The 16,432-nt window shown below is 37.0% G+C and overlaps 1 protein-coding gene across 1 annotated transcript in view; it reads right to left on the bottom strand.

The window, feature by feature from the left end:
- The window catches only part of LOC148949024 (chorion peroxidase-like), a 244,987-nt gene that overhangs the window by 12,031 nt on the left and 216,524 nt on the right, over positions 1 to 16,432 (bottom strand). Inside the window, exon 10 of the mRNA XM_089094180.1 lies at positions 4,029 to 4,134. Within this exon, the coding sequence (XP_088950306.1) occupies positions 4,029 to 4,134 (106 nt within the window). The remainder of the gene's footprint in view (positions 1 to 4,028; positions 4,135 to 16,432) is intronic.

The raw sequence follows: 16,432 nt of genomic DNA, 5'->3' as shown, positions 1-16,432 counted from the left end.
CGAAAAATTTGGTTTTGGGGCTACTATATCAAATCAGTTCGAGTCTTATTCAGCCAATTTTCCACCGCTACCCCACCTGGGGCTGCTGCTTCTTCACTATCGAGTAGCCATGCTACAGTGATCGTTTCAAACATTCCCCAAATAGTTTGCAACCCTAAAAGTCGAAAGTAATTCTTAGACCAGTTGTCAGGTCACGAGTCAGTTTCCAATGTCCGCACAAGAGGTGACAAGTTGTATGTCATCATTGAGAAATCTGTTATTTCAGATTTCTGCAATTCGATTAGTGCAGCCGCATCGGGTGCTACCACTAAAACTGTACTTAAGCGTCAACTTGGGATTGTTAGAGGTATCCCTGAGGATTTTGACATTGCTGGACTAAATTCGTATCCTGGTGTGACTGAAGCCACTCGTTTCGGCTCTTCTCAAACAATCAAGCTAGAGTTTTCGGACACATTCGCAAACAACAATGCCATCAAGAACGGCCTGAAAGTAGGTTACGAAATATTCCCTGTGCACGATTTCATTAGTGTACTCCGTTGCTGCTTCAAATGCCGATCCCCAGATCACATGATGAAGGACTGTACCAGTCCTGTTGATAAATGTGCTCGTTGTTCCGGAAATCATACTGCCTCTAAGAAAACGCCATGCCGAAATAGCTCCGAATGTGTGAACTGCAACGGTGATCTTTCATCCTTTAATTTGAAATGCCCAGTGCTTAAGTCTCACGGTTCGAGCAGTGCTCGAAAATGGCTTTAGTGATCATAAACCTTTACTTGCCTTGTGACAGAAAATCCGTTCAGTCTCTTAACAGATTCGCCAAGGCTTGCAGTGTATTACAGAAACTTTTGGAATCCGTCTGAAATAAAGGTTATCTTTTTTGATCGCGGAGGACTTTAACACTTACCTGCTGTCATCAAATATTCGCCCGGATTTGATATTTGATTCGCTGCCGAAATTTAAGCTGGTTGAAAAAACTTGTATATTCTTATCTGTCATCAATTCCGGCAGTCAAAGTAATATTGATCACGTTGTTTCTTCTCCGGGCCTACCCATTTCTACCGTAACCGTTCATGAAGATCTTTGCGATTTTGGTCATCTACGGATTTCGTTTGTTTTTCAACTACCGATTTGTACTAAACGTAATACTTTAAAAGCGGGACGAAAATTGGGTTTCTGTCGAAATTGGAATAAGATAAATCTATCGCTTTATATTTTTACGCTAGCTATGTTACTTGTTACAATTCAGGTTCCTTTCCACTTTTTACAGCTTAGCTGTAAGTCTTCAAATTATAAAAAAAACATTAAGTAATGATTATCTAAAATTAGTTTCTTGTCTAAAAACAGCTGAGTTTTCCGCTGTACCACTGGAGCGAATCAGGGGAAACATGCGTAAACCGGAGTGGTCGTGGGATCCTGAATTGAATCAATTAAAAATAAAGCAAAGTTTTGGTTTCGTATTTGGTTTTTTTGTGGTTGTTCGTCTGAAGGGGTTATTCATCAAGTAAAGAAAAAGACAAAATTAGAATATAAAAAAATACCTCCGCTCCACTAAATCAATAATTTCGAATTCCCCGTTAAGTAAATACAATTGGCAAAAGGTAATTAATTCTGAAAAACTTGATAATTCTTTGCTACAAGCCCGATGAGTTCAGGTGCGTGGCATAACTTTTACAGTAAATTTTTAGTTCAGTAAATTGTAACGTCCATTCAGTTTTTTCGACACTTTTCTTATTGCCGCACTTCCCGTATCGCAGAGCCAAACTCAGATTTTGTGTGTCGAGCTCTCTGGGGTTCAGCAGGCAGTGAAAAGGTTGAAATCGAATTCCCTCGATTGCGATGGCATTTCTGCCAACCATTTAAAAGTTGATTGCCCATTCCCATTGCCCATTTAAAAGTTGATTGCCCATTTTGGAAAAGCAGCCTGTAGTTGCTTTTCCAAATGTGCTTGTGTGTGTCTACGGTACCGGATAGTTTTGTATGTGGGTAGGAAACATCAATTCTGAAAAGAGTGAAACCTCCTAATGATTGCACGTCGTATCGGCCAATAAATGTGTCATGCAATCTCAGTAAAGTTATATATATATTCTTCTTCCGTCGATATCGAGTGCACATTTTAGCAAAAATCAGCTTGGATTTTCTCCTGGGGTAGGCTGCCAGCAAGCCCAATGAGTTCTAATTAGTCTTCTTTTTGTCGTGACTGAAAAGGGATATGAACTCCATCTTTGCGCCTTGGACCTTTCCAAGGCCTTTGATACTGTCTCCCATCCACAAGCTTCGTTCTCCCTTTTTGGTCACGGCATTAATCTTTCTCTGGTTTTCTCCTTCCTTATTGTAACGCTAATTCTTTTCTGCGAACAAAAACTGAAGGGGTCATTTCCGATTCTAAAATTCCGGTTCGGCGTGGTGTCAGACAAGGTGCAGTTCTTTCTTTCACTTTTTCACTTGTATTTTTCAGGCGGTTAATCTTTCTTACATAGCGTATGCTGATGATATACTTCTAATTAGTAGGAATAGAAAAGACCTTTCTTTTTCTGTGTCTACAGTTGCGACAAACCTTAGTAAAATTGGTCTCTCTAAATGCGAATATCTTTCGTTTAACAGTAATTGTAACTTGCCTATAGATTGCGTTTCTTTTTCTGTCCCATGTGTCTCTTCTTTTCGGTGGTTGGGCATTAACATTGCTGAGAATCTTGAATCTCTCCGGGACCAAGCCGTGGCGAATAGTAAGAAAAAAAATCCAAGAATCTTACTTCAGAATTGTTGCCAATCGGGGGAAATACAGTAGCAAGACCCTTGCTAAATTGTACTCTGTTTTTACTGATCATTCAATTTTGTTCGTTCCTGGTTTTTATCCCATTCTTGGATGAAAAGATACTCGGTCATTATTTTCTTATTATTTTCGGATTTCGCGTTTTCTACTGTATTTTGCCCCCATGGTACCGGAACCGTAACCTTGTCCTAGTTTTTGGGCTTTCAGATATAATTGAAAAGCTAGTTGGGCTTGCTGACAATTTCCCCCAGACAGTGAAGGCTCTCCCAGCTCCTCATAGGTTTGTCCACCTCCTTAATTAATTTCGTGCTTCTTTTGTTTATTTACTGTGGTTTCACAGTGTATTTACGTGCGTATTTATTGTTTTATTGTGTATTATTGTGTATTTAGTCGCTCTGTATGCATTTTTGTTTTTCTTCTATTCAGACTCCACTTTTGTTACTTTAGCGGGTTAAAAATAAATTATTATTATTATTATTATTATTATTATTGGGCTGATTGGCAAGCGTCTATACTAGTTGGCTAAGGAGGCGAGTTAACCTCTTCTATATACAGACATTTTTTAGGTAGTTTGTCTAAGTTAGTTCATTTTTTGTCAGCTCATCTTTAGAGTTAATATTTATAATTCATCTCGAGAGTTAATTCACATAGTTTGGGTTGGATATGACACATTAGTAAAAAAAAAAAGTAAGCCATATTTTCTACGACCGCTGTTGATCATCTCCCCGAGCCCAGTTAAAGAAGAAGGTATTTAGGTGTACCGTCATACAAAATATATGCTAGGGGGCCCTTACCCCTACCTTCCCCCTTCCCTACCTTCCCGATGACGAAAGAGCTTTTAGAATCTATGACATTTGACAAAGAGTCCGTGAGGGACCTTGGGCCTACACTAGTGGCATCAGTTCTGGCACAGGTGAAATCAAGGTACGAATACCAGTGCCAGCTTTGGCACTGTAATACAAATTATGGGTTTTAGAGCAACAGAGATTTTAGAGCAGTAAAGTTGTTAGTATTATTTTTATTACCATTAACTTTTAACAAAGTTAATTTGAATATTCAATTTTAGCAAAGGATCAACAGAGTAAATACATAGGAAGGGGCTACCAATGTCTGATTAACATCTGTAATGTATTTACTGTATTACTGACTATTAGATTAAAAATATTGGTAAACAAAATGAATGTAAAAATCAAATACAACATAATTTACTCATTAAACACAAGGATTAAAAAAATAAAGGATAATAAATATAACTTACATATGTGATGGTAGTCTGAAACTTAAAGGTTGCATACTTCTCAGTTTGTTCCCGGTCATACACAAAATCGAAGAAAGGCTTACTTTCCTTATTACATCCAATTGAGCTAAAACCATAAAATAGTAGAGGTAAATTGTTGAAGCTCAGTGGGGTCAGCTTTTTTTGGACTAGATCGGCTTTTCTTTTTTAATAACGATAATCTTTGTAGTTCATATAAAATTCCAACTATATGTACATTTTTCTCGTCTTTGCATAGATTATCATAGATAACACAAAGAATCATGCAGGTTGGATATTTATTGCGCATATTAAAACGTTGCTGTAGAAGATGCTCAGCTTTGGCAAAAAGTCATATTTAACAACCAGTGGAACTTTATAATAATGTAACAAGTGGTCAAATATGGTCAAATAAAGACAGTGGTCAAATAAGGTTCTGAAGCATGGGTACTCCGAAAAGTGGATGAAGATTTGCTTGATGTTTTCCAAAGAAATTGCCAACGGATTGTTCTGGGTATCCGGCTCACTGACCGTATTTTCAACAGTAGGCTGTACGAAAAGTGTGGTTAAATCCTGCTTTCTAGGGCTATAATGAGAGAAAGGTTGAAATAGCTAGGGAACGCTTTGCGGATGAAAGATGACAAATTTTCAAAGATTGTCCTTTTCGTCCAACCGTCTAGGGCTAAACGAAAAGCAAGTAGTCCACGGTTGGGTTGGGAGGATGTCATAAAGAAAGATTTAAGGGAAATGGTTACTTCCTGGAAGGGTGGAAAGAGAGAGGTTTTGAATATATTGGGATGGAGAAGGAGCGTTTGTAGCTGTGTTGGCCTCAGGCAGCTCAGTACTACGGTGAGTTGTTAGCAGTAGTAGTAATAGTAGTACTATTCAATTTTCGAGAACAAATTTCAAATTTTCAAAATTTCCAAAGTCAACTTTTCTTTCTATTAAGAATCAGATTCAACTTTTAGCAGATTTGCAGTTTTTACGGCATTATGGTTGCGCTCTATAGCTATTAAATAAAAAAAACAAGTTTTTTCAACTGAAAGTAAGGAGCAGCATTAAAACTTAAAACGAACAGAAATTATTACGTATATGAGGGGGCTCGCCTCCTAGTCAATGCTTTAATCTTCAAGCTAAATTTCGAATTTTGTTCGAATCACAAATCCCTGCATCACAACAGCCGTTTAATTAGAATAGATAGCTCTTTTGAAAGTACTAAAAAAAAACTTTAGCGTAAAGAGCGAAGTATTGACTAGGGGGCGAAACCCCTCATATACGTAATAAATTCTATTCTTTTTTAAGTTTTAATGCTGCTCCTTAATTTCAGTCGAAAAAAATTGTTTTATTTTTATTTAATTTATTAAAACAAACTTTTTCCACAAAATAAGTTTTTCAAAGAAAAATAAAGAACTCCATTAAACAAAAAATGAGCAAAAATAAAATCAAATAATCTACAAAGCGTGAAACTACTACAAATCAGCATCGATAAATAAATGAAACCCAAAACGAACAGAAATTACAATAAATAACCGAGTCAAACTCAAAACGAGCAGAAATTAACATAACTTGGATGCAAAACACCTATGCCTTCCCAAGGCCAGAGCAAAGTTTGCACTTTACTGAAAAAAATATAAATGTTTTTACTTTTATAACTTTAATAAATTAAATAATATTAAAATTTTGATTAATAAATATCAGTATATGTATATTAAACAGACAATGAACTTTCTTGTACTTTTTTTGGAAAACTAATTTTGTCGAAAAAGATTTTTTTAATTAATTTCTGTTCGTTTTATATTGACATAGTCTTTTCAGGGACAAAGAAAATAATACTTTAAATCTTTTCGTTTTTTAAGACTTTATAGTTTGGCCTGCTATTTGTATGCTAGAGAAAAATTTTCAGCAATTTTTTACATCATACACCCTTTTAAAAACCTGGACACAAATAGTACTGTTTAATTTAGTTTCATACCTCCTCTAGATGACCTGAAACGGAAAACTTGATACCATTCGCAAAAAAATATCTTTACTTTCTTTGATAGCTTGGAAACACTTAAGCTATTTTGATTTGGTTAAATTTTAAGAGTAGAAGTAGCCCCGAAAGTTTGAACATAATACCCTCAGTCGTTCTTGGGACACTGCTGAGATGGCTTATTGGGAATTAGATTTTGATTTTATCTTAAGGCAACATTTAGTTTTTAAACATAATGGGCAAATGGGAGGATGGGCGTGGGAGGGTGGTGGTGGTAGGGGGATTAGTTGCCCTCCAATCACTTTTGACTATTAAAAAGGGCATCAGCCCTTTCCATTTTCAATCGAACGAGCCCTTTTCGAAGTTCCCACGACAACTCCTTCGATACGAGGTGCCCTGGTCTAAACAACAAGAACAACAAAAATAATACATTATATCCACATCGATCTTTACTATTAAAATGTCAAGCCTTCCAATCACTTTCGACTATTGAAAAGGGCACTAGGCCTTTCGATTTCCAATGGAATGAACCTTTTTTGAAACGACAACGCTTTCTGTAAACACCTTATATGCCCCTAGGGCATAAATTACAACCCTTACCCTAAAGTCTGTTAGGGTATTTGTTATCATCCAAGACCGAATTTCCAGAACTTTCAATTACGTTAAACAAAATGGCTATCTCAAAATTTTGAATTGATGTATTTGGGGAAATGGTGGGCGTGATAGGGGTGGTAGTCGCTCTCCAATCACTTGCAACTACTAAAAATGGCCCTAGCCCTTTCAATTTACAATCAAATAAACCCTTTTGAAGTTTCTACAACAAACCTTTCAATAAAAATCTTATATGCCCCCAGGGAATAACTTACAACTCTTGCCCTGAGTGTTTGGGGGGGGGGGGTGTCATTCTCAAAATTCTCAAAGACCTAATTTCCAGAACTTTCTACTACGTTGAACAAAATGGTTATCTGAAAATTTTAATTGGATGTCTTTGGAGGAATGGTGGGCTTGAGAGGGGAGTTAGTTACCAATCATTTTCGAATATTGACAAAGGGCACTAGCCCTCTCAATTTCCAATTGAATGAGCCCCTTTTGAAGTTTTACGACAACTCTATCTACAAAAACCTTATATGCCCCAGGGCATAGCTTACTACCCTTGCCCTAAGGGCTGTGGGGGACTGTCCACTTCAAAAGCATAATTTCTATCCGGAAATCAATTACGCTGAACAAAATGGCTATCACAAAATTTTGATTGGATGTATGTCGGGAAATGGTGGGCGTGGAAGGGGTGTTAGTCACCTTCCAATCACTTTCGAGTATTAAAAAGGGCACAAGCCACTCCAATTTCCAATTGAATAAGCCCTTCTCGAAGTTTCTACGACAACTTCTTCGATACGAAGTGCCCTGCTCTAAAGGAAAAAACTAATAAATAATACATTGAGCCAACATCGTTCTTATACGCCCCAGGGCATAAATTAAAACCCTTGCCCTGAGGGTTGCGGGGGAGTGTCCTCCTCAAAAACATATTTTCTATCTGGAAATCAACTACTCTGAACAAAATGGCTATCTCAAAATTTGGATTGGATGTGTTTGCGGGAATAACGGGCCTTGGTTTGGGGGCTAGTTGCCCTCCAATCACTTTAGACTATTAAAAAGGGCACTAGATACTCCGATTTCCAATCGAATGAGCCATTTTTGAAGTTTCTACGACAACTCCTTTGATACGAAGGGCCCTGGTATGGAAAAAAGAAATAACACATTGTGCCAACATCGTTCTTTGCTTAGGCAGCGCGATCGCGCTGCCTATGGTTTATTCAACAACTTTCTATATAAACCTTATATGCCCCTAGGGCATAACTTACAACCCTTATACTGAGGGCTCTGAAGGGGCTATCATCTTAAAAGACCTAATTTCCTGAACTTTCAACTACGTTGAACAAAATGGATATCTCAAAATTTTGATTGGATGTGTTTGAGAAAATGGTGGGCGTGAGAGGGGCGTTAGTCGCTATCCGATCACTTTCAACTATTATAGAGACACTAGCCCTTTCAATTTCTAATTGAATGAGCGCTTTTGAAGTTTCTACGACAACGCTTTCAATAAAACTGTATATGCCCCCAGGGCATAACTTATAATCCTTGCCCTGAGGGCTGTGGGGGGAGGGGTTGTCATCCTTGAATACCTAATTTACAAAAATTTCAACTACGTTAAATAAAATGGCTATCTAAAAATTTTGATTGGATGTGTTTGGGGAAAAGGGGGCGTAACATTGGGGTTAGTTGCCCTTAAATCACTTTCGACTATTAAAAAGGGTACTAGCCCTTTGAATTTCAAATCGAATGAGCATTTTTTCAAGTTTCTACGACAAAGATTTCAATAAAAACCTTATATGCTCCCAGGGCATAACTTATAACCCTTCCCCTGAAGACTGTGGGGGGAGTGTCCTGCTCAAAGGTATAACTTCCTGAACATTGAACGTCGTGGGACAAATTGGATATCTCAAATTTTTTATTGGGTGTGTTTGGGGAATAGCCGGCGAGGAAGGGGGTTTACTTACCTTCCAATCACGTTCAACTATTAAAAAGGGCACTGGACACTCCAATTTCTAATCGAATGAGCCATTTTTGAAGTTTCTACGACAACTCCTTTGATACGAAGGGCCCTGGTATGGAAAAAAATTAACACATTGTGCCAACATCGTTCTTTGCTTAGGCAGCGCGATCGCGCTGCCTATGGTTTATAAAACAATTTTCAATATAAACCTTATATGCCCCCAGGGCATAACTTACAACCCTTGCACTGAGGGTTCTGAGGGGGTTATCATCCTAAAAGACATAATTTCCTGAAATTTCAACATTGAATAAAATGGGTATCTCAAAATTTTGGTTGAATGTGTTTGGGAATATGACAAACATAAGAGGGGCGTTAGTTACTATCCGCTCACTTTTAGCTATTAAAAAGGCACTGGCCCTTCTAATTTTCTATTGAATGAGCCCTTTTTAAACTCCTATAGTAGCACTTTCAATAAAAAACTTTACATGCCCCCAAGGCAATGCTTGCGACTTCTGCACTGAGGGCTGTGGGGGGATGAGTCGTCATCATCCAAGACATAATTTCCAAAACTTTCAACTACGGTGAATAAAATGGCCCTCAAATCACTTTCTACTGTTAAAAAGGGTACTAGCCCTTTGAATTTCAAATCGAATGAGCACTTTTTCAAGGTTCTACGATACAGTTTTCAATAAAAACCTTATATGCCCCCAAGGCATAATTTATAACCCTTGCCCTGAAGACTGTGGGGGAAGTGTCCTGCTCAAAGGTATAATTTCCTGAACTTTGAAAGCCATGGGACAAATTGGCTATCTAAAATTTTTTATTGGATGTGTTTGGGAAAATGGTGGGCGAGGAAGGGGTGTTAGTTGCCTTCCAATCACTTTCGACTATTAAAAAGGGCACTAGCCGTTTCAATTTCCAATCGAATGAGCCCGTTTTGAAGTTTCTAGGACAACGTGTTTTATAAAAACCTTACATGCCCCCAGGGCATAGCTTACAACTCTTGCCCCAAGGGTTGTGGGGGAGTGTCCTCCTCAAAAATATATTTTCTATCCGGAAATCAACTACGCTGAACAAAATGGCTATCTCAAAATTTTGATTGGATGTGTTTAGATGAATGATGGGTGTGGGGGGGCTAGTTGTCCTACAATCACTTTCGACTATTCAAAAGGGCAGTAGCCCTTTGAATTTCCAATCGAATGAGCCTTTTTTGAAGTTTATATGACAATACATTCTATAAAAACCTTATATGCCCCCAGGACATAAATTACAACCCCTGCCCTGAAGGCTGTGGGAGAGTATCTTCCTCAAAAACATAATTTCTATCTGGAAATCCACTACGCTGAACAAAATGGTAATCTCAAAATTTTGAATGGATGTGTTTGGGGAAAATGTGGGCGTGGAAGGGGTGTTAGTTGCCTTCCAATCACTTTCGACTATTAAAAAGGGCACCTAGCCATTCCATTTTCCAATCAAATGAACCCTTTTTCAAGTTTCTACGACAACTCCTTTGATACAAAGTGCCCTGGTCTAAAGGAAAAAAAAATAATAAATCATACAATGTGCCGACATCGTTCTTTACTTAGGCAGCGCGATTGCGCTGCCTATGATAGGTCTTTAACGTTTATTGTTTTTGTGTCTTTAATATATACTCTATGATTGTTTGGATTATTATTATGCTTGTGCGCTTGTTCTACAAGTTTTATCTTTTTTTTTCTTTTTTTGCTTGTTATGTATACTGTGTGATTGTTCGGTTTTTTACTTTGCTTGTGTGATTATTCTATGAATTTTAATTTTGTTTTATTTGTCATTATCTGTCTTTTTCTTTTGCATTTGTTTTCTTTCTTCTTCTTTTTCTTGTACTCAGTTCGTTATTGTATTTTCAACGGGTTATAAATAAATTCAACTCAATTCAGTAGTTGCGACATAGTAAATATAACGGTGATGATGAAAGCTCGTAACATAGTCGCTCTATATAGTCGTATTAGCTTGTTGTAAGTATAGTAACTGCAAAATGGTAGATCGAAATATAGTAATTATTGTAATATAGTAATTACAATATCGTTGGTATAGTAACTGAAAAATAATACTAATAGTATACCACAGTAGATATAGTACTCGCAATAAAGTAGTAAAATTTCACATTAATGATAACGACAGATGGGTTGCTTTGGCGGCTATGATGAGGCAAGTATGAATATAGGGGGGCTCCGGGTCCTTCCCTCCCTCCAAATCCTAATTTGTTTCAGATTTCTTCCTTCTTCTTATTGTAGTTATCGAATATGTATGTTATAGTCCCCGTACATGCCTGGTAGTTATTCCCAAAAATGTTGAAAACGAACGAGAGGAAATCAATGTGTATATGTTTACTTTTCAAAAATATTCTGAACTTTTTTTTAAGAACTTTTCCATAGTTACTCATAACACTCTACTCAGTGCTGCCTAAGAATTTAAACTATTCTTTTCAGCTCCAAGCACCTCCAATTTTCAATTGAATGAGCCCTTTTCGAAGTTTCTACAACAACTTCTTCGATACGAAGTGCCCTGCCGCTCAAAATTTTGATTGGATGTGTTTGAGGGAATGATGGACATGGGGGGGGGGGGGCTATTTGCCCTCCAATCACTTTTGACTATTAAAAAATGGCACTAGGCACTCCAATTTCCAATCGAATGAGACCTTTTCGAAGTTTCTACGACACCTCCTTCGATACGAAGTGCCCGGGTATGGAGAAAAAAAAAATAATACATTGAGCCAACATCGATCATTGCTTAGGCAGCGCTATTGCGCTGCCTCTGATTTCTGATCGTTTTTAAATATTGTCGGGAAATCCGGCGCCCCCTTCATAGAAATATACCTTCCACACGAAAACTTCCTCCATGGAAAGATCATCCCACATAACCCCCTCCTCTGACCCCCTCCAACCAGATAAAATCCCTCCCGAAAACGTCTGTATACTTCCTATAACCAATACTATGTGTAAACAATAGACAAAGTTCATAACTTGCAGCCCTTCCTATGGGAGCTGTGGAGGATAAATTCATCCTGAAAGACATATTTGTTAGATTTCCTACTATGCTGAACAAAATGGCTATCTCAAAATTTTTATTAGGTGACTTCGGGTAAAAATGAGCGCGGGAGGTTACCTACTGGCCCTCCATTTTCTTGGTCACGTAAAATGGGCACTAGAACTTTTAATTTCTGTTCAAATGGGCCGTGTCACGATACTCTAGGACCACTGGATTGATATGATCACCCCTGGGGAGAAAAACAAATAAACACGCATCCGTGATCTTTCTTCTGGCAAAAATACAAAATTACACATTTTTGCAGAAAGGAGCTTGAGACTTCTACAATAGGGTTTTCTCATACGCTGAATCTGATAGTGTGATTTTTATTCAGATATTATGATTTTTAGGGGTGTTTCCCCCTTTTTTCAAAAATAAGGCAAATGTTTTCAGGTTCGTAACTTTTGATGGGTAAGACTAAACTTGATAAAACTTTTATATTTGAAATCAACATAAAAACCCAATTCTTTTGATGTATGCACTGGTATAAAAATCCTGCTTTTTACAGTTCCGGTTATTATTTAGCAGGGTCACTCCTTACTTACAGTTCGTTACCGCGCACTGTTTGGTTTTCAGCTGCTCCTTTGTATTGGGAGGATGATAGCATGGGCTAAATCAACCAGTTGCTGGACGGATAGCCTAATTGTTGAATTTCGTGTTAAAAGCAAGGATGATAACAAAGAATAAGCGGCGGTGCCAGATATTTATTAAAAAATTTTTTACCAAACTAGGCTAAAAAATGAATATATAAATTATCAAAGCTTAACCTAATACCATTATTGATTTTTTTTAAAATAAGATCTGGTATTCCAACAAAAATTTACAAAAAATATACGAAACTGTTAGACAGCAAAAAACCCGGTAAGACTTTATGCTCTGGAATAAATAGAGAAAAAAAAAGACTAAAAGATGAGAAAAAAGATAAAATGATGAAAAAAAGACACGCATTAAAAAAGTGAATAGCAATCAGCCGCCTACTATCGTCTACCCGCCTAAAACTATGCAAGCACAAAAAGCCTTGCGCAGTAAAAAATCAACACACAATACCAACTTGGGCCAGTGATATCAACCGCACGGGAGCGTTAAGGAATAAAATAAAGATACAAAAAAATATCCAGAGACCAAAAATGTTTTTTGGAAAGCACCAAGCAAATGAAACTTTCTACCAAACTCAGGCAAAGTATTCCAGACGCACGAAGAAGGTTGAATTCTATTTGGCTGATAGATTGAAAGAAATTCAAATGCTATCATGAATACGAAGCAAGTATGTAGAATTGTCGGAGACAAGAGACGGTCTAGTCTAAAGGGTAACAGGAACAGTACCGTTTGATTATTGAAAACAAAATACATATATGAGACAATATAGAATAACGTCAAATCAAGCAACCACGTATAAATAGAGCTATTTGTTCAAGGATAAGGTTCCTTGCTTTGTCATATAGGCCTACCATAGAGAGCAGTATCAGAAGAGAAGAAAATGTTGTCAGGCAATAAGAGACGTAAGACTGAATTAAATAGTGAACAAAATTTTTAGAGCCGACCCAAGTTTGTTTATTTTTTTTTTTTTTAGCTTTCTGTAATTCAAAGATTTCTCGACATCTTCATTTTAATTTGACTTATATGATGCCTGAATGAGACACATACCCCCTCCCCCCTAATGTGCAAATATATAGCCCAAATTTGTTTATAAACTATTATATATTCTTCCTATTTTGTTTTATTTCATTAGAATTAAACAAACTTGACTTTTTATAGGTGTCCACATACTGGGAAAGTACCAAATTAATTATAGGCGAATACAATCTAACAGTAAAGGATAGACCACGAAGAGAAGATAAGTTGTAATTAAACTTGTACACAGAAATTTTGCATGAGTGACAAGTTAATGTTTGTGCAAAAAAAAAATCAAAAAAAGTAGTGACAAAAATGATTATGACATTTTTGCTACTATGATCTCTTTTCTGAGTCAGCGGAAAATTTACAAAATTTACTGTTTTTAAATTAGCTATAATTTGCACTTCCGACGCTTTGTCTATGTTTTTTTATTCTTGTTTGTTTTTAATCAGTAGAATCTTTACAAATTAAGACTTAAACAAATATAGTTGAATCGCACGCTCGACTTCTAAATATACTAATTTTACAATTCATAAGCCAGGGGCGTTGCTATAAAGCTGTTGAAGTTAAGATCCGTGTTCCCGTTCCCTCCATGTGTTACTTATCGTTTTTTTTATTGTTTCTGTCCCACCCGATTCGTGGTGAATCGGTGGTTGTGGAAATTTGGAAGAAGGTTTATTTGACTTAAATTTGAAATTTCAAATGCCGTTTTAAAGTCCAAAAATCTCCTTCCCATGCTTTTTCTACTAATCTCCATCACTTATAGCTCCCGTAATCGTTAAAAAAAATTGGTCATGTCTATTATGGTCATAAACGTAAAACATTCTAATAAGAATGCTACAGGGCCAACGTCACCCCCTCGGGAGCAGGATTAAAGGTCTTATATTATATAGATTACCCAATGTTAAAACAGATTGATAAGTTAAATAGGTAGTAATTTGGTTGAAAAAAAGCAGGTCATGTTTGGTCTTGTTTGTCCAATAAGATAGGAGCTCTAAACGACAGTTCACTGCGCCAAGATTCCCAAAGTTTCCCAAGGGTAGGTACTAGAAACAGCATACCTGAATTAATTAAAAGATAAAATGTCTAACCGAGTTTTCAAATTATTCCAAAATATCGTGGGAAAGAATTAAAGGAACGAATTCAAACTTCCAGGGATTATGAGGAGACGGTCAAATTGACCTCAAATTATGACTTTTGGGGCGGGACAGAGGTAAATCCAAAGAAACTATTTGTATCCAGATCATAAAATATATGTTCTTTTCCAGGTGTTCGAAATGGCGGATCTTCAAGATCTTAAGGGGGGCTGACGCTCTTGGCCTTAGGTAGTTTAGAGGGTGGTAACCCTACACTTGTTCGTGGCAATCTCTGCTTGTTTTAAGTTTGATTGTTCGTTTGTAATTTCTATTTGTTCTATGATTCGTTTATTCATGTATGACAATATTTATAATCTTAATGTTTGATGTGGGTAATTTTAATTCCTGTTCGTTTGGCATATACTACTACTACTACTACTACTAACAACTCACCGCAGCACCAAGCTGCATTATTGAATCACATTTTTCGTACAGCCTATTGTTTGAAATACGGTCAGTCAGCCGGGTACCCAGAGCAATCCTTAAGCAGTTTCTCTTGAAAATATCTAGAAAATCTTCATCCGCTTTTCGGAGCGCCCATACTCCAGGGCCATATTTGACCAGTGTCATCACTATAGCTTCTAGTATTCTAATCTTGGTTTGCAGACTATTCTTCCAAACTTTTTTTAGCTGTGAAAAAACACCCTGAGCGTTTGCTATTCTACTCTTAATATCTTCACTGCTCCCACCATCTTTACTAATAATACTACCAAGGTAAGTGAAGCTGCCCACCCGATCAATGTTTCATTACCCAGCGTCACCTTTTCATCTTCCTAGGCTTAGTGACTTAGTATTCTTAACTTTAATTTTCAAACCTATTCTAGCTTCCTGAACTCGCAAAACCTCTAAAAGTTCATTCATTTTGCTCACACTTTCATCTAGGATGCTTAAATCATCAGCATAATATAAGTCCAGGAGACTTTTTCCTCCCCATTTGATTCCGTGGTCTTCCATTGCCTTTCCTGTGCTCATTACGACAAAGTCCATCAAGATAATCCATATTAAGGGGGGATAGTGCACACCCTTGCTTAGCTCCTGATTTAATGCAAAATCAGCTGCTAACCTTATTTCCTACCTTAACCGCAGCAGTGTTACTCTCGTACATAGCACTAATCACTTTAATTTATTTGTCTGGTATACCATACAAGGATAAAACCTTTACTAAAACTCTTCTACCAACAGAATCGAACGCTTGCTCATAATCTATAAAGCTGAGGACCAAAGGTGTTTGACAACTCAGGCACTTCTCAATTATTAACCTAAGAGTGATAATTTGGTCGATGCATCCTCTAGCTTTTCTAAAACCGTGCTGTTCTTCTCTTTAAACTTTGTCTATGGCATCTCTCAGTCTAAAAAGTATCTTATTACTAAGTAATTTACTACCTACAGAGACGAGACTAATGCTTCGATAATCACCACACTCACTTTTATCACCTTTTTTATAAAGTGGCTTAATTAAGGTTTTCCTAAAATCCTTAGGTACCATTTTCAAAAATCCTATTCATTATCTTCAGTAAATTATTTTTATCCTCAGAGCCACCGTATTTAAGAAACTCATTTACCACCCTATCAGCACCTGGAGCCTTATTATTTTTTAATCCTTTCAGCACTGACGCTAATTCTTTCTCACAAAACGAATCTTCCTTCGCATCCAAAGTATCACAAACTTTTTCATATTCTTCTATATCCTTTCCTGTAACTCTTTCTCGGTTAGCAAATTCTCAAAATTTTCTCCCCTTCTCTCTTTAATTCTTTCCTTATCGCTAATTGGGGCACCATTCCTATCTTTAACTGGGCCAAGTCTGGATTGACTACTCTCTCTCAATTTATTAACATGCCAATACAATATTTCACTATTATGCCGTCTAGCCGCATCTTCCAGGTCCTCGGCAATTTTATCCATGGCCTCCACTTCACACCTCCTTAGTTCATATTTTAATGCTTTCTCCACTTTCTTTACACTCCTTTTGTATTAATTTGATTTATCATTCAGACAATTCTTGTACAAGTCCTTTCTCGTTTCTATTAAACATAAAGCTTTTTCACTAATATTCGTAGCTGTAGTCCT

This window comes from Artemia sp. Qi Xiang Cuo, chromosome 9, assembly GCF_049724085.1.
Source record: "Artemia sp. Qi Xiang Cuo chromosome 9, ASM4972408v1, whole genome shotgun sequence".
Lineage (NCBI taxonomy): Eukaryota > Metazoa > Arthropoda > Branchiopoda > Anostraca > Artemiidae > Artemia > Artemia sp. Qi Xiang Cuo.
This window is presented reverse-complemented; position numbering and strand designations above follow the sequence as displayed.